This window comes from Bacillus rossius (assembly GCF_032445375.1).
Source record: "Bacillus rossius redtenbacheri isolate Brsri chromosome 4 unlocalized genomic scaffold, Brsri_v3 Brsri_v3_scf4_2, whole genome shotgun sequence".
NCBI lineage: Eukaryota > Metazoa > Arthropoda > Insecta > Phasmatodea > Bacillidae > Bacillus > Bacillus rossius.
In genome coordinates this window covers 45550696-45576569 of record NW_026962011.1, presented here as the reverse complement: position 1 = coordinate 45576569, position 25874 = coordinate 45550696, and the positions used below count along the sequence as shown (strand labels likewise).

The 25874-nt window shown below is 39.6% G+C and overlaps 2 protein-coding genes across 2 annotated transcripts; both read left to right on the top strand.

Moving 5' to 3' along the window:
• Positions 1-203: 203 nt before the first annotated feature.
• Positions 204-6265, top strand: LOC134542090 (facilitated trehalose transporter Tret1-like). The gene is made up of 3 exons (XM_063386010.1): positions 204-325; positions 4063-4365; positions 4859-6265. The coding sequence occupies exons 1-3, from the start codon at positions 256-258 to the stop codon at positions 5893-5895; spliced, it is 1410 nt and encodes a 469-aa protein (XP_063242080.1). The 5' UTR covers positions 204-255; the 3' UTR covers positions 5896-6265.
• A 6504-nt stretch (positions 6266-12769) lies between these two features.
• On the top strand, positions 12770-25556 carry LOC134542130 (facilitated trehalose transporter Tret1-2 homolog). The gene is made up of 3 exons (XM_063386098.1): positions 12770-13390; positions 23387-23686; positions 24202-25556. Exons 1-3 carry the CDS (start codon positions 13063-13065, stop codon positions 25230-25232), a joined length of 1659 nt encoding a protein of 552 aa, XP_063242168.1. The 5' UTR covers positions 12770-13062; the 3' UTR covers positions 25233-25556.
• Positions 25557-25874: the final 318 nt, after the last annotated feature.

Sequence of the window (25874 nt, the reverse complement as noted above, 5' to 3'; positions counted from 1 at the left end):
GGGTATTAAGTTGCCTTGAAATATTCTCGGCTGCGTGGGAATCCAACTGGGAAAACAATTGAACGTGATCGTGGGATATTTTTTATTTTTTGAGTGTCGAGGAGAGGTTATCAGGTGAAGGTTCGAAGATCGGTGCGAGGTCGGACCCACGTGCGGGTGGTGGTGCATATAAGCCCTCTGCGACGGCAGGGCGAGTGGGTCAGACCGCCGCACGTCCTTGCAGGAGCGCCGCCAGCGAGGTAGCTGCCAGCGGCCATGGAGGTCGCATCGCCAGACCACGAGGGGCGCAACGGACGTTTCCGCCAGTACCTGGCCGTCGCGGTAGGTGAGTGACTCGTCCCAGTTGGAGCTGGAGTTCTTCCGGCCCATTGTTGCGTGGCGGTTAAGACGTTGAGGGCTAGTTATTTTGTTCTCATGTTGCAAATACACTTATAATACTAACTCGGTCACGAAGAATTCTTTAAAATAATGCCGAGTGTGATCAGTGGCGGATCCAGAGGTTCACCTCGGAGGGGGGCACTCTAGGATTTCAGAGTAGCCAGAGAAAAAATGTCTTAAAATTAATAAATTTGTATTTAATCTACTCACGCTACACATAACGTCCAACCACCAGATTTTATGATTCTACAAGAAATTCATTATTTATATTAAAATATTTTATTGGTTTCAGAAACAATCATTTTTGTCGGTAATATTAATGTAGCAGACAACTGGTTTTTCGGGGGGAGGGGGGCACTTGCCCCTGGTGCCCCCACCCCTTTGGATCCGCCACTGAGGGTGATAAATAAACGCAATTTTTTTGCAATAAATTTATGGAAGTGGATCTCACGCAGTTCTGCACAAACCGCTAAAATTTTCTGTCGGAGAAGCTGCATCAAACTATCGAATCATTCGATATGCAGACTGAAATTTCAAACTATAAAATGAAACAGCTTGATAAAAGCTAAAAAAAAAAATAAAAAAAAAAAAAAAAAAAATGAAGAAGTACTGAACCCTGGTTCTGGACCTAATTTTCGACAATGAATTTTATTAAAATATGGCCCATTTCGTTCAAATGCATTAAACAGTTAATACTATAGAGTTTACCTTTGACTTTGTGAAATTTGGTTCGTGCCATCCGCCACAGATGGCAGCACCGTGATTACACATTTCCGTTCCATCTGACTTCCGTTCCATTCACGAAATTACTCCCACCAAATACCGTACCGAGAGCTAAGATGTTACACATCAAAATTACTCGGTCTGCCGAAAGCTGGAGTACTTAAATGGTTCACCCTCCCTTATTAAGACCCCCATTGTCTCAAGTAGCTGCGTTCAACACTTGTCACACACACAACGTTAAATTTTGTGAAGTTAGTTTGGTGTCTAGCCGGGATGTCCGTTGCGGCGATGTAATTAAGTTGCTCGTATCGAAACTTGTGTTTTTAAGAAGTTTCAAAACATTAGGCGACTCAGTTCTCGTACAAATCGCTTTGAATTTCGTCTCCAACCACAACAAATTTAAGCTTAATACAAATCTCACCCTAACGTCCCAATCAGAGAGTATGGAATATATATTTCACACGGTAATGCTGATAATGTGTTTTCTTTGCACAGGAAATGTTTTCTTAAAAACTAATTATCTTATAATCATGAAATATTTGGCTAAATGATCAACCCACCCACTTCTGCATCAGAAAATTACATTAAATTTGTAATATTGTGTTTTAACCAATAGATTAAAATATATTATTTTGTTCCTTGAGGAAATTTTTTTTAAATTCTAAATGCCTCTTACTTGTGTAAGATATTTTCATAAATTTACAATGCATGAATACATGTTTATATACTTGAGTGACGCTTTTTTAATAACTATAAGAATTTGGATTGTTCGGATGATTACATCAAGATAACCATCAATAATGGGAATCCCAAATAAATCAATTAATAATAATCAATTTCCTCATTAATTTCAAATGTAGGGTGCTAAATAAACTAAAATGTATGGCTCAATATAGCTAAACACGGAATATATTTGTATCTATTTCGTATGATCACGCTGATCTTTTAAGTGTGATTGATCATTCTTTGCTTGCAAGTTATATTCATTATTTTTTTTGGGGGGTCTTGTGTCGTGTTTCTTCCGTCCTAAGTCTTCATTGGCTAGTGACAAAAGAAATCCAAAATAAATAACTGTAACTCAACGTTGTGTAAGAGATATCGTTAACATAAGTATCTCTGAGAGTAAATTTACAACGAAAAATCCATCATATATTTATGGGCTAACTTGATCTGACGTGATTCCCAGGGCTGGTAATGGTACGTATTTTAAATCGGAGCTGAAAAACTTGTTTCATGCAAAAAAAAAATAGATAAAATATTTAAGATGGAATAGGTACTAAGTGTCTATTTTTTAAATTTAAATGCTTTACAACCACTGAAAAACTTGTCGCTGTTATAAAATTATTTCACTGAAATATTTTATGATATCATCCAATATTTCACATAAAATTTGGTAACGCAGTCTAATTACTAACCCGTGTGCCAAAAATAACTTAAGTTTTTTACATGTTTTCTTTAAAATACCTTAATTGGTCCCAGAGGTGGCTATGCGGGTGTAGGCAGGATCAGGGGTAAAAAGCGCGGAGCAGAAAAGTACAGTCGTCAGGAGTGTGGCGGGTGGTATCCGCCGCTTGGTTAGGGGTTACGACACCCACGGTACCAGAGACAGGGTTTCTGCCGGTAACAATATTACAATAATGCCATTTTTTAAATATCTGATAATTAATCTTTTTTTTTGTTTTCGTGATAGGTTATCATTTTCAATACTTGGACACTATGCGGTGGTTGATGGGCCTGGCTCAAATAATACATTTATTTTTAATTTAAATTTTTTTCCTTCACAATCCTAGCTAAATTCAGTTTTATTCCTGCAGATTAATATTGAAATGATTCATCTGGATGTTTTTGGACTTGAATTACAAATTTAATATCATTATACACGTCAGTTACATGCGATATTGATGATGGAGAAAATATTTTTTGCCCTTATAGCGTCCGAGTGTCGACTGACAGACAAAAGCACGTACAATATTCGACCTGAAAATTTTAATCATTATATTTAAAAAAAAATTGATCCACAGCTTATTATAACTATGTTATGTGCCGCAAATGATATGGGAGCACCTGAAAATATATTAACGTTTTAAAACGCAACAGTATCAAAAAATAAACATTTCACTTCCATGATTTTGAACCTACTAACGCATAAAAAAATAATTTTTTTAACCAATTTCGCACATGTACTCACTCACATATACTCATTCGCTCGTATTTTCATTCATCCGCCTTCTCATTCACTAGCATACCAATTCACTTGCATAATCATTCTCTCGCAACTCATTCACTCACTCGCTCACTCGCATACTCAATCACTCACATACTCAATCACTCACATACTCAATCACTCACATACTCAATCACTCGCATACTCAATCATTCACATACTCAATCACTCACATACTCAATCACTCATATACTCAATCACTCACATACTCATTCACTCGCCTTTTCATTCACACGCCTTCTCATTCACTCGCAATCTCATTCACTCGCAATCTCATTTACTCGCATTCCTGATCACTCGCATACTCATTCTCTCGTTCACTTATTCACTCCCATAACCATTCATTGGCATAGTCATTCTCTCCTAGCAACTCATTCCCTCGCAGTCTTATTCATCCCAACAACTGTTCTCTCGTATGATGGTTACTCAGAGAAAAAGGTTTGTTTGAATCAACCGAATATTTTATTATATATGGCGAAACAAATATTCTACTTGGTGGAACAAAATATTTTGTTAGCTTAACCAAACTCGGTAAGTAACAAAAATGATTCGTAACACCTAACGAAATATACATTTGAGTTGAAAAAAAAAATCTTTTTTTTTGGTGTCGACAGAATCTTATCTTACTACAAAATATTTGTTTGAATTAACAAAATATATTTGTTTCGCCATATTTTGTTGGGACAGACAAACCTTTCTCTCGGTGGCGTAACGCTCGCCGACTGGTGCGTGTACAGTGAACCTGGCGGCGATGGAGTACGGCGCGGCGCTGGGCTGGACCTCGCCGGCGCTGCCCTGGCTGCAGGCGGCGGGCAACCCCGTGGGGGCGGGCAAGCCCATGACGGACACCGCCGCCTCCTGGCTGGGCTCGCTCCTGTGCCTGGGCGCGCTGGTCTCCGCCCCGCTGCTCGGCTACCTGTGCCGGCGCCGCAGCCGCAAGACGGCCGGCTACTCCGTGGGGCTGGCGGGCGCGGCCGGCTGGCTGCTCACTGCACTCGCCCCCTGCGAGGCTGCGCTGCTCGCCGCCCGGGTCGTGCTGGGTGCGTGCCCGCCCCCTACCCTCAAGGACGATTATGCTTTCATTAGTTTTAGTAGTGTGCAGTTTGGTTAAAATACCCACCCCCTTCCCCTCACCACAAGGATGGTTTTTAAAGCTGATAAAATTATTTCCCTAAATGAATATATGCTTTTATTATTTTTAATAGTGTGTAGTTTGGTTAAGAAATACGTATAATTAAATATAGTCGATGAAAAAAATTAATTTTTGTTTAAAGAACATATAATTTACTGTGTAAAAGTAATTAATAGTAAAGAAAATATAATTATGTTAATCCTTTTACTAATGTATTACTTGCTTATATTTTTTAATTGGTAATTATAAATTATAGTAAAACCTCAGCCTCTTATAAAAATTAATTTTTTTATTAATATTTTTTTTTACTTATTCTTACGTTACGTGTAACAGTTGTACAAGTGACTGTTTTGTTCGCTACACGAACAGGTCTTAAAGAAGTTATGTTTTCTTTCGCGCAGGCTTCGTCGCCTCGGGGAGCTGCATAATCTGCACGCTGTACATCGTGGAGTGCGTCGACGACGACATCCGAGGCTCCATGGGCTCCATGATCAACCTGTTCATCTGCGCCGGCGTGCTGTTCTCGTACGCGGCGGGGTCGTGCGTGTCCTACCAGACTTTCAACCTGCTGTGCCTGTCGCTCGCTCTGTGCTTCCTGCTGGCCTTCTGGCGGCTGCCCGAGACCCCGGCGTACCTGGACTCGGCGGGCGAGCGCGACGCGGCCGACAGGTCCCGCCGGTGGCTGCGGCTGAAGAAGGAGGCGGAGGTCTCGGAGAAACAGGTCCCCGTCGACGACAGGTCGCTGGCGGCCGAGCTGGTCCGCAGCAAGGGCACCAGGAGGGCCATGGCCGTCGGCTTCGGCCTCGTGCTCAACAACCAGCTGTCGGGCATTACCGCCGTCCTCAGCTACACCGTCACCATCTTCCAGGCGTCCGGCAGCTCGCTGTCTCCGCACGTGTCCGCCATGCTCGTCGGAGCCCTCCAGCTGTCCGCCGTGTACCTCACCTCGTTCCTCGTCGACCGCGCCGGCAGGAAGGCGCTCCTGCTCGGCTCCAACCTGACCACGTCCGCGTGCCTCGCGGTCCTGGGGCTGTTCTTCCACCTCGAGGGCGGCGGGTACGAGGTGTCGTCGCTCGGCTGGGTCCCCGTCGTCAGCCTGTGCGTCTTCGTGGCGGCGTTCGCCATGGGGCCCGGCACCCTCACTTTCGTCCTCGTCGGCGAGATATTCCCGCCACACGTGAAGGAATCCGCCGTCACCACCTGCATCTGCTTCCTCAACTTCGTGGCCTTCCTGGTCACCAGGTTCTTCATGGGGCTGGTGGACGCGCTCGGCATGGGCGGCTGCTTCTGGTTCTTCGCGGCGTTCTGCTTCCTCTCCGTGTTCTTCTGCCACTTCTGCGTGCCGGAGACCAAGAACAGGACCATCGAGTCCATCCTGGCGGAGCTGGACGGCGGCGAGAAGTCTGGACTGGAACCGGAGAAACCGGGGTTGGTTTGAAACTCAGTAAGGAGCTTTTGTTCACCCATTTAACGAAGACATTGTCGTTTACGTGTGTACAAAAAAAACTTGAGTACGTTTAACGTGAACGGAATATTGATATTAAATGTAAAATAAGTTTATTCATTTTAAAAATGATGTAGGTTCATAACAACATTATAACAGTGTTATAAATTGTTTTTTTCGTATTTGCGTATGCTAAGAATAAAAAATTTGTTTTATATGCTATAAAATTGAATAATTGTATTTTGAATAACAGTATCAATTGATGTTTGCTTTGATCTTGTACAAATGTTTATGTACCTGACTTAAACAGTTACTAGGTATTTTAGACAATTAGAAAATTTATACTATCCAATTCACATACGAACCTCACTTTATCATTCATTCCTTGGTCCTTTAGGATTCTTTTCCTACTCTGAATTTTGTAGTGAAATAAAGAATTATTTTTACAACGGACGTGTTTATTACTAATCAGTATGGAGTTAATTTGATTAAACTGAATGAAGAGAATACTGGTGTAGATTAGTTGACATTTTCTACAATCTAAACTAAGTTCTCAGAATTGCTATAATATTAGTATATTTGAACACCGTTTTGGTTTTTTTTGTCTTTATTTTCCCATGTAGAAGCTAATTTGTAGTTTCAAATCTACCTATTAGTCAAGTATCCATGTCACAACACTAGTGGACCGAAGATTTCGTACTTATTTACCTTCGTGAACCTTGAAGTTGACTACAATCTTGAACTCTTAGGCCTAGATAAGTAAGATTAATTAAAACATTTTTAGGAAGAAAAATATCAAAACTATTTTTATATGTTGTTGCCATTCAGAATGTTTTTTTGTTGTTGTTATTTCGAGATATTTGTTTAAATATTAATTATAATTATTGTAATGTTTCATACAAAAGTAATCATGGTGTTGTAACAAGATCCCCACCATTAGTAGTGTTAGTTAATCCTTATTTGCGGTTTAACTCCTTCTAGTTTATTCATTAAATTTATTTTTATAATTGAATCATTCCTTTTTGTACTGAGTTGTAACTAGGCACAATTTATTTTTGAATATACCCCGGAACACTGTTCGCTAGGTGGAAATTATGTCATCCAATATTTCTCATATGACTGTTTTTCTTTGGTGCCTCACTCAGTTTTGACTTAGAAGTTTCTGGTAATAATGCAGTTTAAGTAAGCGAAGGGAAGATTCGCTTCCTAGCAGGAGATCGGGCAAGACGTATCTTGTGTGTGGGGCGTTACAGGACCCCTCACAGGACCTCCCAGAAGACCTCGAGACGATCGCGGATTAGTTATTCGATATGAACCTGACAGCAATGAAATTATATTGTTAGTCGGTTTAGATAGTATTCACCGTGCAGAGAACTTAGTGTTTAATGTATTTTTAAATTCACAGTAAGTGTAAGTACAACTTCATTAAGCTGGGTAACTTCTTAAAACTCTTTCCTGTTTCGTTAAAAAGAAAATTGATTTAAGTAAATATTATCTACGTAAATATTGTCTACAATAAAATTGACCAATATTCTAATGAATCTTGAATTCTACATGCTACAGAGACCATTAAGTTTTGCTGTTTATAAAATTAATTTTCCTATTTCTCCCAGAGGTATCTGGAAGTAATTTTCGTATTCTATTGAGCTAGGTTAAGGAAAGAATCTCAGTTTTCTGAAAACTATATTCTGGTTCACCAAATAGAAACATTGGTACTTACTCTTCAGCAACTTTTCCCTTGTCATTTTAAGACAGTCGAAAACCTTCCCAACCCTCCTCCTTTTTTAGAAACTTCCGCTGATTTCACAACTCCCCCTCGCCTGACTTGCTCCCCACTGGGTTTCTTTACCTTTTTCACTTCCCTTCGCGTTCGAAGGATGCCGGAGGGGTAGGCCACCAGAGAAGCCTCGCTGTTCTGCCAGTAGTGTCACGTCCAGGGGCTAACTTTACAAAACCTCGTCAAAATAAAGATAACGTTGCGGGGCGGGAAACCAACCGTAACAACATAATGCTACGGTTACTACTCACCTCTCACGTCGAAAAGTCTGCGCGCCAGATCATCAAAGGCTTGCGTTTGGAGGCGAAACCGCGCTAGAAGTACTAGTGAACATCGACCTTATCATCCCGCCTCACTAACACACATACCCCTGACTAGAAGGGCCTGTTAGTGGACATTAGGTTACCACAATCTGGCGTTTTCAATTATACCACAGCCTGCAACACAGCTTCCGTAAATTTTTTTCATGTGGCATAAGACATATTTTTGGGTTACTTGTTTAATAAAATGGAGATGTTGGGCTGTGGAGCAGGGAACGTGTCGTCTTGGATTACTGACGTCACGAAAGTCATCTTGGATGACCTTGACAGTGATATTTGTCCTTCAACTTTGTCTTTGTTCTTGACCCCGGTTGCCATTTTGAATGACCTTGACCCGGCCACCATTTTGTATTCCGCCATTTTGTTTTATAGAACTGTTTGCCATATTTTGTTCCGCCATCTTGCATTCTAGCACTTTCTGTCATCTTGGATTATGACATCACATCCGCCATATTGAAAAACCGTAATTATTTTCCAAACAATTCTGAAAAAAAATTGTTAAAAAATATTTTATTTCAATTTTAACAAAATTCTAATAAAAAGTTAACTTACTTCATGCACCTTGGAGACTTCTGTTCGATCTCGGCAAGAACAATTTCATTTTTGTTTTATTCATTCCTCCACAGTGACAATCAGCATATTGACACATGCCACTTTTACCAGGGGATATATTGACATACCACTTTCCCCACCTGAAATTACCGACCGACATCTGAGATCTGCCATATTGTTTTCGTATGGTAGAATGCGCTATTGTATACATGCTTCAATTGTTACCCGCTATAGTGCAGTAGTGTCAATCACCAGATCATAAAGTTCGCTATACTGTCGGCCATCTTGACAACCAAATTGAAAATAAATAATTATCAACAAAAAAAATCAGACAATTTTCAAAACTCATTTTAAAATTTACTTACTAAAATATAACATACCTACTGATTCAATCGATTGATTCCAGTCCTTGGTTCGATTCATGGTCGATTGAAGAAAAAAAAGGAAGTTTAGCTTGAGATTGTTATGATTATTTGAAGTTGCCTGTTCGAATTAATGTTCTTTTTCTTCACGGCACGGTGAAGTCAAACTAACTTGGATGTAAAAGTCGGATTTCCATAATATATGGAAGCCTGGAAGATAAAAATACAATTTAAATTAAATAACTGAAAAAACTTTAATGTTCGTTCTAACTCAACTTATTCCTTTGTTTTTTTTCCCCCCACTTTATCGCCATTACTATTATTTAAGGTTTTTTTTTCTCTGAAATTACAACCAAATACCTCTCTTGCATTTTTTGTTATGTGACTAATAATTTCAACAGATATTTTATTTAAATCTCATGAAAATATGGGTGGCAATTAAACAAATTCGAGATAGGTTTCGTGTTAAAATTAACAAAAAATAACCCCTAAATAACAGTGATAACGAAAAAAAAATGAAGAAATCAACATGGCGTATACGACCAAACCTTAAGTTTATTCGATAACAAATTCATCATGAAGGGGTTAGTTAGTCTATCGAGTAGGTGTCTTTTTAAAAGTTAAAGTCACTGTGGTTATCAATTGACTAGAAAAACAAACCATACTGCTAAAACTAGAAGTTTTTTGAAATGTAACATCTTGTCTCTCGGCATTCGGCTTTTGATAGTAGTTACGTGAATGCTACGGAAGTCAAGGAACGGAAATGTGTAACAACCACGGTGCTGCCATCTGTGGCGGATCGCGACAACCAAAACTCACGAACCCAAAGGGAAAGTTTATAGAATTAACTGTTTAATTAATTTTAACAAGATGGACAGTATTTAAATAAAATTCAGCCGGGGTTAAGTATTTTTTCATATTTTTTATTTTTTTGCTATTTTGGGAGCCTTTTATTATATTGTTTATCCTTTCGCTCTGTAAATCGAATTATTCGATAGTCGTCGTAGCTGCTCCGGCAGCAATTCTGATGGTAGGTAAGATAACTACTTGTGATCCGCGTCAAGAAATGTAGGTAGGTGAAAACACAATTTTCGTAGATTTATCACGCTTGGCATTATTTTAAAGAATTCTAAATTAAATTTCGTGTCCTAGTTTTGTATCATATGTGTATTTGCAACAAGAGAACACATGAATATGCTCGTTACCAAGGTTACATTTTATACATCTCTGACGAGTACTGAGAAACTTACCCATATATATTTTTTTAATAGCTTGAAAGGGCTCGCAAGGAAAAAAATGAAAAGAAAGAAATTAGCGTTAAACGCTATAGTAATGAGACCTGCAAAATTCCCGTTATATTTTGGAGATCGGGTAGAATGCATTTCGATATACACCTCAACTGCGTTCTCGTTGGACCATGTGTATAGTTTTGACCCGCCCCGTAGGACAAGAAACAACAACAACAACAACAACAACAACATTACCTACATCAGGTTGGAAGCTAAAATTTCGCAGCAAATTCTTGTGTTCTCGCGTTGTTTATGTTGCAAATAAACTTATAATACGAACATTGGACACTTCTTGAAAGTAATTCCGAGCATGATAAATATACTGATCGATAAAATATATGCTTTTCAAGTACACTTTAAAAATGTTTCTAGATGCAAATCACACACTTACTTTCTGCGCCCGCCACTATAATTCTCTGCCTGAATCGTAAACTGTAGAGACCTGAAAACTTTGCGGGTTCATTTCGTGTTATGATAAAATTCAAATAATTATACCTTAGTGCTGCTTCTGCCATTGGTCCACTGTTAATCTGGAGGACTGAGGGCCAATTAGAGACCCTCACTCATTGGAGTGTCGAATCACAGGCCACCCAGTCGAGACGACTCACAAGTCAGCAGCCAATGAACAGTTGGCATTTGCCCGAGTGTGTGGAGGATATTGGAGTCTATGCTGGAGGTCATTGAACCCGCGAATTTTTTCGGTCTCTAGTAAACGGTGCTTGCCGCACCATCGCCCGCATATGGCAGCACGAAAAAAAAAAAAAAACGGAACTTTTAAACTATTAGAAACGGCTCCAATAAAAGCGAAAAAGACTTGAAAAAATCTGAAACCTCGGTTTAGAAGCTGATTCTCAACAAGGAATTTCATTGAATTACTGCACGTTGTGTTAAAATTTATCAAAAAGTTTAAACTTTCAAGTTTTTTTTTTGCGCAAGTTAGAATGTATACTTCTATGGCATTGCTATAATATTAACAATGTAATTACATATGAAGTTATGTATAATAGACCAATAATTATATGTTTTCATATTTGTTTTTCCTTAAACTCAATGTGTAAATAATTCCTACAAACAAACCTTAGATTTATTGAGCTGTTTCAACATTATTATTATGTTATATTATGTTATTAAAAAAGGTAAAAAAAAATTCCTTTGACCACATTCGAATAACGCCCCTTGAAGTTAACAAGCTTACGCTCTATCGCTGTGCTATTCGGAAAAATTGGGGATTTAGAAGGAGAATATGTATAATAATTAGAGACCTGCAAAATTCGCGGTTTCGATGGCCTTCAGGATGGACTGGACATACCCCTGTACACTCGGGCAAATAACGCAAGTTCATTGGCTGCCGACTTGTAAGTCATCTCAGCTGGTTTGTCTGTGATTCGATCCTTCTTTCGTTGAGGGTTTATAACTGGTTGAGATTCGTCCAGATGAACAGTAAGCCAATAGCAAAATTATCTAAGAGGTATATGTGTTTGAATTCTAGCCTATCACCGAATGAATCCGCGAATTTTGCAGGTCACTAATCATAATCATTGTAATGCCAGTTTTCTTAGGGATTATAAAACTCTAGATTACATTTTTACTTGGACTATTTTATTTTACCAGATATATTCAGGGGTAGCTGCACGATCATGAAGTTTCATTTGGCGCACCAATACGTTTGGCATGTCCTCTAATGTTCACGAAAGAGACTTTATGCTGGTTTATGTGGCTACACGTAAGTTCGCCATCTTTGTGGCACATTTCCGTTCATCGACTACCGATCCATTTTCACGAGATTACTCCTACCAAAAGCCGTATACCGAGAGGTGAAGATGTTTACACATAAAAAAAAATGTTTGGCTATCTAGATGGGAAAGGGGTTGGGAACTGACTTGATGTTAGCTTTTGTACATACGCCATTGCTAAGCAAATGTATGTCTGTAGAAGAAAAATACAAAAAACCCAAAAGACAAAAACACAAATTAAGCAAAAAATTGCTGTTATCAACAGGATATAAACACCACATAATATTCCAAGGAATATGGTGAACAAACAAAGAAAAACAAAAAAAAAATGGACTAAGAGAACGAAAAAAAACCCAAAAATGATGACTGCACAAAAATATTGAACCCAAAAAAATTCAGCACAACAGGTGAAACGAGAAAAAACACGACAAAACGAAAAGACGAAACAAACACAATAGTTTTCCAAAAAAGAAGCGAACGAAAAAATCCCCACAAATGATGACAGCACAAAAATATTGAACCCAAAAAAATTCAGCGCAACAGTTGAAACGAGACAAAAAGACGACAAAACGAAAAGACGAAACAAACACAATAGTTTTCCAAAACAGAAACAAGCGACGTTTCGGGAACTGCTATCTGCTCCCGTCCTCAGGCAGAGACGCACATGGTACGAAAACACAGGTTACGACTGACTGGGAACTGTTTCAACTTCATAATAATTATTAACATGAAAAATATTGCAAAAAGCCACTCCTTAACTTCTTACCTCCGTGGGATTCAAACTGACGAACAAACTACAACAATCGGGCTATAGCCGCGTGTCTCGGGATTCAGCAGGTTGTAGACGGTTGTTACGCAACGAAAGGTTTTTTTTTCTAGACCAGACATCAGTACAAACAAAACACGCACGGGCCCCGGACAAGACCGCTGCGACAGCAATAAACCCCTCAGCTTTTACAACCGCCTGATACCGGTAATTAAAAAAAGGACCTTTGTTACAGGCGCCCGTGCGCGCTATCGCGTGAGCCGGCGCTGTCACGTGTGAGACAGGTCAGCCATCTTAAAGAGACGCTTCCATCATCCCCTTGAACTCGCCCTATCTGCAGCGGGAGGAGAGGGCGCTTGAAGATGCACCCAGCGGCGCCAAGGTCGTGCAAACAGACGCGCAGGAGTCGATCGCGCGACGGCAGGAACGCCGTCGACGATCGTAAATCTTATCTCGCGAAGTTTGCGCGCCGTCTGGCGAGACGCGACGGCGTCGGCGCGGGAGGGTATAAGGAGAGCGCCCGGAGTTGCGACCGCCGACCAGAACAGACCGAGCACCGCAGGCTGGCCCGGCAGGCAGGACGCGCCGACGAGAAGAACGGAATGGAGTCCGTCGCGAAGGATGCAGTCGAGCAGCAGGGCGGGAAGACTTCGGGACGTCGGCTGCGACAGTACCTGGCCGCCTCGGCAGGTGGGTTCATCCAGATGCCGGCCAGGCCATATCCGATGACTCCTTCACTTCCCCGTGCGTGAAAGCTCGGCTTCAGCATCAACGTTGAAAGATGTTATTAGATCCACTTATCTGAATTATGCTCTCTTTAAATTAGTTATGTGGTAAATGTTTTCACGCCAGTAACTAGGGACCGGAAAAATTCGCGGGTTCAATGACCTCCTGGATGAACTCCACAGTTCTACGTACACTCGGTCAAATGTCACCCACTCATTGGCTGCTGTCTTGTGAGGCGTCCCAACGTAGCGGCCTGTGATTCGATAAAGCTTTGGTCGGGTGTTTCTCATCGGCCCAGAGTCATCCAGGTGAGTTGTGAGCCAATAGCAGAGGCAACACTATTTGTATTTTAGCCTACCGCGAAATGAATTCGCGAATTTTTCCGGTCTCTACCAGTAACATTATAAATTCCTCATTATTTATGAAGAGTTAGAACTCGTGTTGTTTGAATCATCTTTGATGACATCCGTTGACTTGACGATATTTTTTTTTTTTTTTGGCTTTGTGCTCCACATTTTCATGTTTGTATTTATTTTGGTCCTATGATCATGAAGACACTGGATGTGTGCAGTTTAATTATTTTGAGTAATGTCCCGTGCATGATGGTTGAGCTTTGCGGCGATTGTCTGGAGGTATAGCGTATTGATAAGGTGGAGGTTCCGAAGGAGTTTTTTTCTTGCACACGTGCCGTGTCTACAAAACTCGGGCTTTATTGCCCTGGACTCATCTCCCCGAACATTAGTTAAATATCACTCTCGGGTGCTCGGACGCAGATGTGGTGCTCGCTCGCATATTCTGTGGAGCCGCATCTGATCTTCAGGTTTGGTGTCAATGAACCATTCAACACACTGGGCCGTATGCTGCTGCATTACGTGTCATCTTAAACACTCGCCTGCGCAGATATAAACTTCAGGCGTGTCTAAATATCGTGCTACATTTCTGGTATTCGCAGTTTCCAAATTATTGACGATCAAATGTGTTAAGATCTTTCTGGAACAATTTGAATTTTGAAAAAGAAGCCTCAATTTTTTTTATTAAATGTATTTTTTCCTCTTACAGATAGATGAAAGGAAAACTTAATGACGAATCAGTCACACCAACATACTGATAGCTGCTAACTTTAGTCCACATGCAAATTTCCCACCATGACATTATAACGTAATGGAAGTCACGTTGAAATTCGGCTATAATTTTCGGGCGTTACGTATATTCCAATTGCATGAGTAGGGAAATATGTACGTGGAGGGAGAACCGGTAGAGAAGGGGAAAGGTAGAAATGACGCAACATATTTTACACTTGCATACTTGCATATGTGCACACTTGTGTACTTGACACTTGCATCCTCTCACACTAGCATACTTGCGCAATAGCATAATCTAGCGCTCGCATATTTAAATTTTTTTTATCTGCGACGCTAGAAGCAAGAAGTGTCACTTTTGTCACGCGCACTACGTTTTTAGTAAGGGGTAGTTGTATAGCATGTTATATGCCTAAATGATTTGTTTCCTTGAGAATATGGTCCATCTCTTAAAAAATAGTTGGTAGCACGCCCTCCAATTCACACATCTTCTGATCGTGACCTCTACCAAGCTTACTGTCCATGCGTCTGAACCATTAACTTGCTGCTGCAGTAGAGCGTGATAAACGTGTTGATAGAATGCTTACCCGCTGAAGGTATAAACTTACATTCTTCTTGTTTACTCGCAACTCATGAGTCACCGCACGTCTCCAATGTCAGCGGTAACGCCGTTATGCTGTGTGCTTAAGGGCAAGCTTCAAGGTCGCGGTTGTGAATCACGGTCACCAGATAGTGTTGGGGTGGAGCTGAGAGCGACAGATCGCAGACAGAGATAAGACCGTGGCAGCGAGTGGTCTGAAGGGTGGAAGGGGTGCGCCGGCGGGATCACGTGTTCATCCGGTGTTGCCAGCTCTGTGTCCCACTGAGGAGCACAGGCGCGTGCCTGGCTAGGGGCGGACCGTTAGGCGAGCGACACTCACTCAGCAGAGCTTCAGCACTAGAAGCCCGGGACAGCCGGAATCTTCATTGGGCATCGTATAGAGCAGGATGTTTTTGGAGATGAATTCAGATAATACGACATCGATAACGTTTTTTTTTAATTATAATCCTACAACCAATGGTCAGTTAAACTGAAATCTATTGCATGTCACGTTCAAGGATGACGTGCACTTACACGTCCTATAACATAAGCCCCGTCACTCTGGCGGGTTTTTCCTACACACGCATTTCATTTTATGAACAAACCTATTTTTTTTTTAATTTAAAATATTTTAACTTATCCACATAATGTATGCGAATATTACACTTGTGACCAAATGTTTGAATTATGTTTATAGATATAAACATAAATCTATATATATATATATATATATATATATATATATATATATATATATATATACTCGAGTTATAGGGCAGGACTATTTTCATAATATTAAACAATTTGTCATTTATTAAAAAATTTAACAGTAGTCGAGATGCGTTTCTTGAAATATAGTTATTTATTTCAAGACACAAATATTTCGTAAGAAATAAAATACGATGTACATACATGCATATACTTGTTACACATTGGCAATGTAACAAAATGTAAAAAATTAGGACCTAATACAAGTATGTATTAAAACTTAAGTTTATAAAAGAATTGCCAAGTGCAAGTACAATAGGTAAATCAAGTACTCCGTATCGTTCATGGATATGTGTTCTTAGCTTGCAAACTTGTAAACTGAAGTAATCTGTAAATTAGTAGTATAAAAATAATTTAATATAATTAAATATCGTATTCCTTACACAGAAAAAAATGTTTTTGGACATTTACACAAAATTCCTTTAGAAATCGGTTGCCAAGAAATATTTCGTAATATTACAAGAGAAAATATAGTAAATTTCTACAAAACATTGATATGGTTATTTTTGAATTTATGATTTGAGTTTTTCGAAACAAAGCTGAATATTTACTTTCGCGCTTACGAATATTGCAATATTATATTATATTTCGACTTTTTTGTACAAGAGTTCATTTTTTAACCCTTGGAAAATGTAATAATATTTAGCAATTGGACTTCATAATTGTTTATTGTGCTTTTGTATGTGCGCATTTAGTCGTGGAAAGCTATACAGGGAAAAGTTTATAAATAACTTAAACTAATTTAGGTACTGGGACAACCCAAAGCATAAATGCCCGGGCAATAATACAATCCCACATTTGCAGCGATTTGCTTTCGTGCAAATGTACAGATTTACAAATATCTGTAATTTTGTGTGCATGAACATTTCAGTTTGATTGAAAAAAAATTACTGAGTACTGTCTAAGCTTTCCAGTATAAGAATCAACAATGTTTCAGTCATATTGGCTGTAACCACGGTAAAGTTATGCTTGACGAGCTGTCAACAACTTTGCAGATGCAGCGTTCCTAACAAACTACATATATAATATGTGAACATGGAAATTTTTATAGTTTGTCTTTTATGATCTACAGGCCAGTGCAGACAAGACATAAAAGCAAATGCAGACTGACAAATGACCAGATTAGACAAAACAAGGTTGGTTACCAAATCTGTTAGACCTTTTACCTGAAACAGGGACGGAAGTGTAAAAAGAGGCGAAATAAGTATAGGAATGTATGTCCGGGCACAGGCGCCGGCGCTGGTGCCGGTGCCGGGTCAATGACCGACTGACCTCTGACGTCACGGCGGCCATCTTGGACTCAAAAGTTCCTCAAAATGACTCAACATTCCTCAAAAATGACTCAAAATTTCTAAAACATTTCCCGTTTTTCAGGGAAAAATTCCCGTCTTGAGGGAAAATTTACCGTTTGTAGACCTTAAAAATACCAGCGGCTAGAAATATCCATATTGAGGCTTAAGCATCCATGTCTACAGCTTCCGATAAGCCTCTGACGTCATCATTGAATATGTCATCATGTAATATGACGTCACCGTTGCAATTTCCGTTACGGCAGCCATCTTGAAAATCAATATTTATTATCCGATTTTAATGAAAAAAATTAATTTTTTTTATAAATATAACTTTTTTATAAATATGGATATTTCTAGTCGCTGGTATTTTTAAGATCTAAAAAGGTAAGTTTTCCCTCGAGACGGGAATTTTTCCCTGGAAAACAGGAAATTTTGAGTCATTTTTGAGAAATTTTAAGGAATTTTTGAGTCCAAGATGGCCGCCGTGACGTCAGAGGTCGGTCGGTCATTGACCCGGCACCGGCACCAGCGCCGGCGCCTGTGCCCGGACATACATTCCTATACTCCTGGCGAATCGAATCACAGCCAGTATTATGTCTGGATAGGCCTATACATAGAGATAGGTAAATTTCGCGCATTAATTTCGTCGCAAGTTAGTATGAAAACATTTATACTGTTCCACTGAGTTCATTTTTGGGCGATAGTTATTTGGCTACCCCTCTGCGATGCCCAACTAGGAGGGAAAAAAAAGTAAATCAGGTAGTGCTGATCAACTAGGATAAGAAATCAGCCAAAGGAAAAGCAAACATGGGTTGAGCACATGTAAGACATTTAATTATATCCTGATTCCAGATTAATTCACGAAATTTCCGTGTCCCTACATGGAAGTAACGTGAAATCAGTACGTGTGTACGAAGTTTCGTATTCACTTAGTCATTTTCTCAATTTTCTAGAAGTGGCCATCCAAACCTCATTAAAAAATATATATTTCCTTTTAGTTTCCCATTACCAAGCAAATAATGATAAATCAGCATTTATTAACACACACAGAGATTTTCAGTAGAGTAAAATTGTTCTTAATGCATGAAAAATAATTATATATATATATATACACATACACACACATATATATATATATGTGTGTGTGTGTGTGTTTGTGTGTGTCATTGAAATATAACTTTACTTTGAAAACTAAGTTTTTTTGCGAAACTGAGATCTCTCCAAGATAAAGAAGTTTGTTATAAGTTAGTAAGAACTACACGTTAACGTATTTATATGTTTTTATCATTAATTTCAGTTAAGTGTAAGACATTCTTAGCTGAAACCGATTTACATTTTTAATATTCAATTGCTGCAAGAAAAAAAAAACCTCATAATAATAAAACATTAATGAAACCTGCCAGAATTTGAATAATTTTCATCCACATATAACTTCACAGCTAAAGTATTACATAATAATTAAAGTTGTTTGCTTTGATTTTTAAAAATTATTTTCAGGCAATTAATATCAGCTGAGAGTGAGTCAAAATAATTACAAGAAATGTTTTATGTATTTTTGAAACATAAATACGGTTCCATACGTTTCAAAGCTGTAAATTTTACAAATATTTTTCTTTATTGATCAGTAAATGCAGCGATATGAGTTTATATTTATGAAGGATCTTATCAGAGGATGTGGCTATGACAATGCTCAAAAAATTGGTATTGTGAAAAATGTGTCTAAATCAGAATTAACACAATATTAGATTAACTTTTCTTAAAAAAATTTATGTACCCTCTGCCATAATGTTTAATGCTAATGATTGTACAACTATTGGTAACCGTGTATTAATTATTACATTTACCGGTACTACAAATAGTTATTACGTAGAATGATCACTTCTTATGTTGTTGCGAAATGTGAACCACAGTTAAAGAAAATACATTATGTTTGAAAATCATGTTTTATATTTAATATTTTACAAAGAATTCAAAATAATAGTGACATTAACTCATTCAGTATAATATATCATACAAAATAGAAAAATGAGAAGAAAAACGATAGGCTATAACTGATAGTAGAAACACAGATTATATCAGCATAGAGACCAAAAGACACGTATATTACTACAACATACAAAACAAATAAATAACCATAATAAAAATAAACAACTATAATCAGTTCTTCGGAATTCAGTGTAAATAATATTTTAAAAGGTATGTCTCAACAGAATTAAAATATAAACTTCAGATAAAATTATAACCTTATATAAAACTCATGTACAGTTACTTCCAAAAAAAATTTTTTTGCTTTCGTTTAACTTAATGTTTTCGATGTTAGAACAAATTTGAACACAACAGAACATTTTATGGCAATCGTCTAGAGTTTCAAAGAACAAAAATATCTTACTTCAATTATATTTACATTCATTTATCCCTTGCTTTTTCCGGGTCAGTTTTTGACGTCTTGATTGCTGTTTCTCTGCCAAGCTTCTTTCAGCTTCCAAAATGTAATCTGGTTCTTTAATGGCTCTGTCTATGCTTTGATTTGGCACCACTATCTCAGGCAGAAAACACCTACGATAAAATCTAGTCAGTTTCGGCAACATTTCTGTTTCCCGCATGAGCTCATCTCTTTCTACTCTTTCTATTTGTACATTCTGACGAACAACAGACATTACCATGAAGTAACAGTATTCGCGCTATGTATGTTTAAAGTCCCTTGCAGCTCATAAAAATAAAGGTGTGAACGTTTAAGAATTAAACTTCCGTTTCATTCACACGTGGAAAAAACTTTCTTTTTCTTATTGCAGTTTCTTGGAGCCCTTGGTCAACTGCAGAAGGCACACACTTGATTTCAACAATCACATTTTCTTCGACCACAAGTCCGTCAGGGCTAGCACTGAAATATCCGTATTAGAGATCCAAAAATAAACCACACTTCTGTACAACTAATCCGGTTTGTGCTTGAAACCTCTGAATGGCAATATGCTCATTGCGACCACTGTACTCCATTGCCAGTGTCGAAAACGGGGGCGTGTAAAGTAGGTAAGTGTTTAACATGATTTGAACAGGACATAGATTCTTTCCGGCGACAAACAACGCCGAAATTACTGACTTTTAACCGCACACGTCTCATTTTGTGCCATAGCTCACAATCAGCTAGCATTTTTGTTCGTTTCACGATATTAGTTCTTTCTCCAAAAGTGACTTGCAGTGATTCGATGTAATCAACAATAATTACATAAGTAGTTTTGTCACAGAAATAATACTCCTAAATATACTAACTTGTGCACCTGTTAGATGTCAGACATGCAATTATAACATGCCAATAATATACATTTTTAATACTGTTCATTACTAATAAATAAAAATAAACGTTATTAATATAGTGTTTTTCAGTCACATTATAGTAAATATAAGACGTGTGTATAATCACAATGGCAGTCCATCGGTGAGTGGGCAAAGGCGTCACCGAAACTCAGAAATTATAATTTATTACTACTTTTAAAGTAAATTGATTTTTACATTAAATTAAAATTTTTAATAAAATGTTTGTTTTACATAGACGTATAAATAATTTATACATGGTAAAATTTAAAAATTGAATAACATAAAGCATATTTTACAGAAATATTTCGGGATTGTTTTCTTAGTTTCTGTTTTATAATCTATTGTCGCCGACAATAAGTGCCAGCACGTAAAATTGACAGCAAAGATTACAAAAAATTATAGACAAAATTGCATCCTAATAAAAATGGTATTTATAGCTGCATATAAAAATCAAAATTGCCCCGCATGCATCCGCAATTTTACGGCTAACATTGTCACTAGAACAAATGTGTAATGTATCATTAATACATTTTCAAACTATAGGCTTATTTTTACGCATAAAAGGAAACGTTAAATTCGTTTAAAATGTTTTTAGAGCAAATATATTTATCAACTCTTACAAATGTTAAAAATTAATTTCCAGGATTCAGTTTTCAATATTATTTTAAAAGTTTTACAGTAGGTCACATATAAATGTCTCATATCCGTGTATGTATAATAATATATATAACACATGTACATCCTTTTTATTTTTAGCAGTACCTACGTGCCAGAAGCATTTTCTTTTTTTGCGGATTTCTTTCGCTTTGATAATTGTGGCCGTTTCTTGAGACATTTTGTGCTGCCGATAATCGCACAATGCGTACCAAGACTTGATAAATTTCGTTGAATAAGTCACACGTAGTCGAGCGTTGCGAACACTAATACTACACAAGAGAGAATGAGTGACCTCGGTGAGACGCTGGCGCCAAACACCTTTCCCCATCCCTTCCCATCATGCAAAGTAGTCGAGGGTGCAACTAGCCACGGGCCTCAACGCCATCAAATTTTTTTATTACAAAAAGTTCTAATTGACAGAATGTGAGTGTCGCTAGGTGTTTTTATCTACTCAGGTCTACCAATAATATCAAAGTTTGAAGCAAACCTCCATAATGTAATAGTTTGTGCGTCTTCAGAAACATTTGCATTTTCAGGAGAAGCCTAAACCTAAAGATAGCAAAAGCTATTCTATGTTATTTTTTAAACTCGTTATTAAAATAAAATTTTATCAAGTATGTGTAGATATTCAGATAGGAATTTGAGATCTGTGTCACAATAAATGTGAAGTTAAAATTTTTAATAAACATTTGGTTTAGACAGGATTGTTTCGATGAAGCGTCGGTGTGCATAAAAGTGTGACATAAAATCCTCCTAAATTATATACGAAAAAACGACCACAGAAAAAGCTATTTAAAATAATGAACAAATTTAATTTGTGAAGACGAACTGCGCGAGCACAATTTATACTGTTTTTAATACATGCCATCGTGCTATCAGTTTTTGTTTTATTTGCTGTCCTGTAAAGAGTTAAACATTAACCACTGAAGTTGTAAATGCAGAAATGTCACTACCTCGCGCGCAATGTGTTACAGATGACTAGTCCGTGTCCGTCTCCCTGGCTCACAGTCGCGAGGGGTGGGTGACCTTCCAGGAAGGAGCTGGCAACATGGCAGCGTGTCTCCGCCACCCGCGCGTCATCCTCTTCCCCCTGTCACCCCTCGTCCACAACCACGTGCTAGAGCCTCGCGGCCTCAATGTTTCCATTACAAATAACCATCCTGTGACTTTGTTTTTAGAGATAGAGTATCAGCCCCGCTGACTTTTTTAAAGAATTCAACTCAGTCAAGGTTCCAGTACAGCCGTTTAAGCGATTAAATGAATAGCCTGAAAACTATGATACTTTGAATATTATATCACATGATATCACCATCTTGAAATAAAAAATTAAAACTTTTAAAGATATAGCGCTGTTAAGGTCTTCAAAATCTACAACATGGTTTTTGTTTGACGCCGTTATCACAAAAATTGTGGAAATCGCGCGGGAATTTGTTTTGCATGTAAATGCCTATCCCGCGGCCGGAGTGAATTTGGTTGAAGCCCGGCCTTAAGGATTCCGCGCGTTTACCATGCATGTGCTGTGATGCCATGATAACATTTTCATGTGTTTGATGTAGCGATAAAACATGCGGTTCATTATGCCATTATGGGATTTTCTTTAGGAATAATTTCCATTCTCAATCACTGCGAGACCAAGTGTTTTTTTTTGTTTCTGGAATATAATGTGATGGGACACTAACTAAAGTACATGTGTGTTACCAAAATATCACCTGTTGCAGAATCTAATAGTGGCCTAAGAACACTTAATATGAAAAAATATAAACAAATCCTTTAACATATAAATAGTTAACGCCGTTTTAAAAATCATATTTGTAATTTTGTTTATGTAATTACTTGCACTTCAGCCTTTTTTCTGTCAAAGTAAGAATCAGCGAGAACTTGGTGATTCCAAATAGACTAAATAACAAAATAAAATCATTTGAAGTGACCATGCTTTCAAAACTCCGTAGAGTGCAAAAATGCCCGCACATAAAATTCGGGGCTCGCATAAAACTTAAAATTTTTGGAAGTCCTGCTTCAAAATATGCTTTCAGTTTCCACTCGCATGATTTAAAATTCAACGCTGTCATGAAAATCATACTTCTAATATTCAAGAGCTATTATGGGGTCAAATTTAATAAAGTTCAATGAGACGTTATATCTTGGAACTACCGTTGAATTACTTGACAGTGTAGTCAGTTACAGGCAGTAAAAAAAAATGTAGAGTTTGGTTTCCGAAGCGTTGACTACAGGCGTGGATGTGAGTAGTAGTATGAGGGCGGTTCTGCCGCAGTGAACTTGGCGGCGTTCGCGAACGGCGCGGTGGTGGGCTGGCCGTCCCCGGCGCTGGCGGCGCTGCAGTCGGACGCGAGCCCGGTGGGGGTCGCGCCCATGACGGACGACGCCGCCTCCTGGCTGGGCTCACTCATGTGCCTGGGCTCGCTGGTCGCCGCGCCCGCCTACGGCCGGCTATGCAGCCGCCACAGCCGCAAGACCACCGGCTACCTCGTCGCCCTGCAGGGCGTCGTCGGCTGGGCGCTCGTCGCCACGGCCACGTCGGAGGCCACGCTGTTCTTCGGCAGGTTCATGCTGGGTGAGACAACTACTGGGGGACACGGGTTCCATTCAAGGCAGAGATGGACCCTATTTTTTTTCTCTGAAGTAGGAAACTTGGTGAATTTAGCCGCGAGCTGGTGGGTTATATCTTTTCCATAATTATTCATTCCAACAATGTTCCACTCTTTATCTTATCTATTTTGATGACTTCTGTATGAAGATGTTTTTTTTTAAGACTTATTTCTTTATATACATAAATTTGTATGAAATTCAAAAAAATAAACTTACAATTGCGTGCTTTAAAATAAAATTATTAAACTTTTAAACTTTCAAACCCAACAGAGATTAAAAAAATTATTAATGTGTAAAAATGAGTCAAAGATTTATGTAGAGTACTGCCGATTTTAGCAAGTAATAGTTAAAGTGTTGCATTCCCACCCAACCACCCCTTCCCTCCCCCCCCCAACAAAAAAATAGTTGCTGAACTGATCTAGGCAGCAGGCCATGAGAGAGAAACATCACAAATGTTCGCCCAACGGGCCGTGTGCGCAGGAGTGGCCGGCGCGGGGGCGACCATGCTGTGCCCACAGTACGTGGCCGAGACGGCGGAGCCCGAGGTGCGCGGGACGCTGTGCTCGTTCCTCGCGCTCTTCGGCAACTGCGGCGTGCTGTTCGCCTACGCCCTCGGCTCCGTCCTTCCCTACCAGCAGTTCTGCCTCTGCTGCCTCGCCACGTTCGTTGCGTTCGCCCTGGCCTTCGCGCCGCTGCCCGAGTCGCCCGTGTACCTCGCCGCCGCCGGCCGCCACGTGGAGGCGCTGCGGGCGCTCGAGTGGCTGCGAGTCTCCGGAGGCCTGCCGGCGCCCGATGTGACCCCGCGGGCCGCCTCGAGCCTCAAAGACGTCCTCTCCCGGCGGGGCACGCGCAGGGCGCTGCTCGTGGGCGTCGGCCTCATGGTCAACAACCAGCTGTCCGGCATCCTGGCCGTCGTCAGCTACGCCGGCGCCATCTTCCGCGAGTCGGGCGGCGAGCTGTCGCCCCAACTGTCCACCGTCCTCGTGGGCGCGCTCCAGCTGTTCGGCGTCTACCTCACGTCCTACCTGGTGGACCGCGCCGGCAGGAAGGCGCTCCTGATGGCCTCGAACGCGGTCGCGGCCGCCAGCCTGCTGCTCCTGGGGCTCTACTTCAACCTGAGGGCCCGGGGCGTCGACGTGAGCGGCTTCGGCTGGGCGCCCGTCGCCTGCCTCTGCGCCTACGTGGTGGGCGTGGCCCTGGGCGTCGGCTCCGTCCCCTTCGTCGTGATCAGCGAGATATTCCCACCCGAGGCCAAGGGCTTCGCCACCGCCGTCTGCATCTGCGTCCTCAACGGCCTGGCCTTCCTCGTGGCCCGGTTCTTCCTCCCCTTGGCGCGGGCGCTGGGGATGGACGGCTGCTACTGGCTGTGCGCGTCGTGCTGCGTCGCGTCGGTCTTCTTCTGCCACTTCGTGGTTCCCGAGACCAAGAACCGCAGTCTGGAAAAAATCATCGAAGAACTAAATGGACACAATGGATCCAAGGATGCTAAAGAAAACCTTGCAGGTGTCTGATTTAATTACAAATAAAATAACTACCTGCTGTATTTCATGAAAACATAACTTTTACAAACTTATGACTTTGTGCACAAATTTTTTTTGTTAAGTTAGGTAATTAATAAAATTATTTTTTACTCGGATTTTTGCCTGTGTGTTCGGAATATATTTGGAAATTGTGGAGCACAGTCAATTAAGTAATAATATTTAACTAAATTGAAATTTTTTTTGTTAGTAAAAAAATGTGTATGAATCAATTTTAAAAATTTGAAGTCACTGATGTACCTGAAAGTTTGATGTGATTTGTAACATTTTTTTAAATATAAATATTTGTTTTGAAAAGTATTTTGTTTTTAATACATAGAATTTTTCACTATTTCAAATTATTTTAATAATATTTTTTATCTTACTTCAAAATACAGAACAAAATGTAAAATACTCTCACTTCATCATGTTACACTGGCTTAACTGCTGCAAGTTTAAAGTACAGCAACTATTTATCATTGGAATATATACAAAAGGCTGATAAGTCATAACTGCTGGGCTGCCATTAAACTCCCGCAGTTGACATCTCTGAATTAAAGAATCAGACAGGCTGGCAACCAGCAAAACAGACAGTGGTCAAGTTCACAATCAAGTTTACAACTTGTTTCAGTAGTT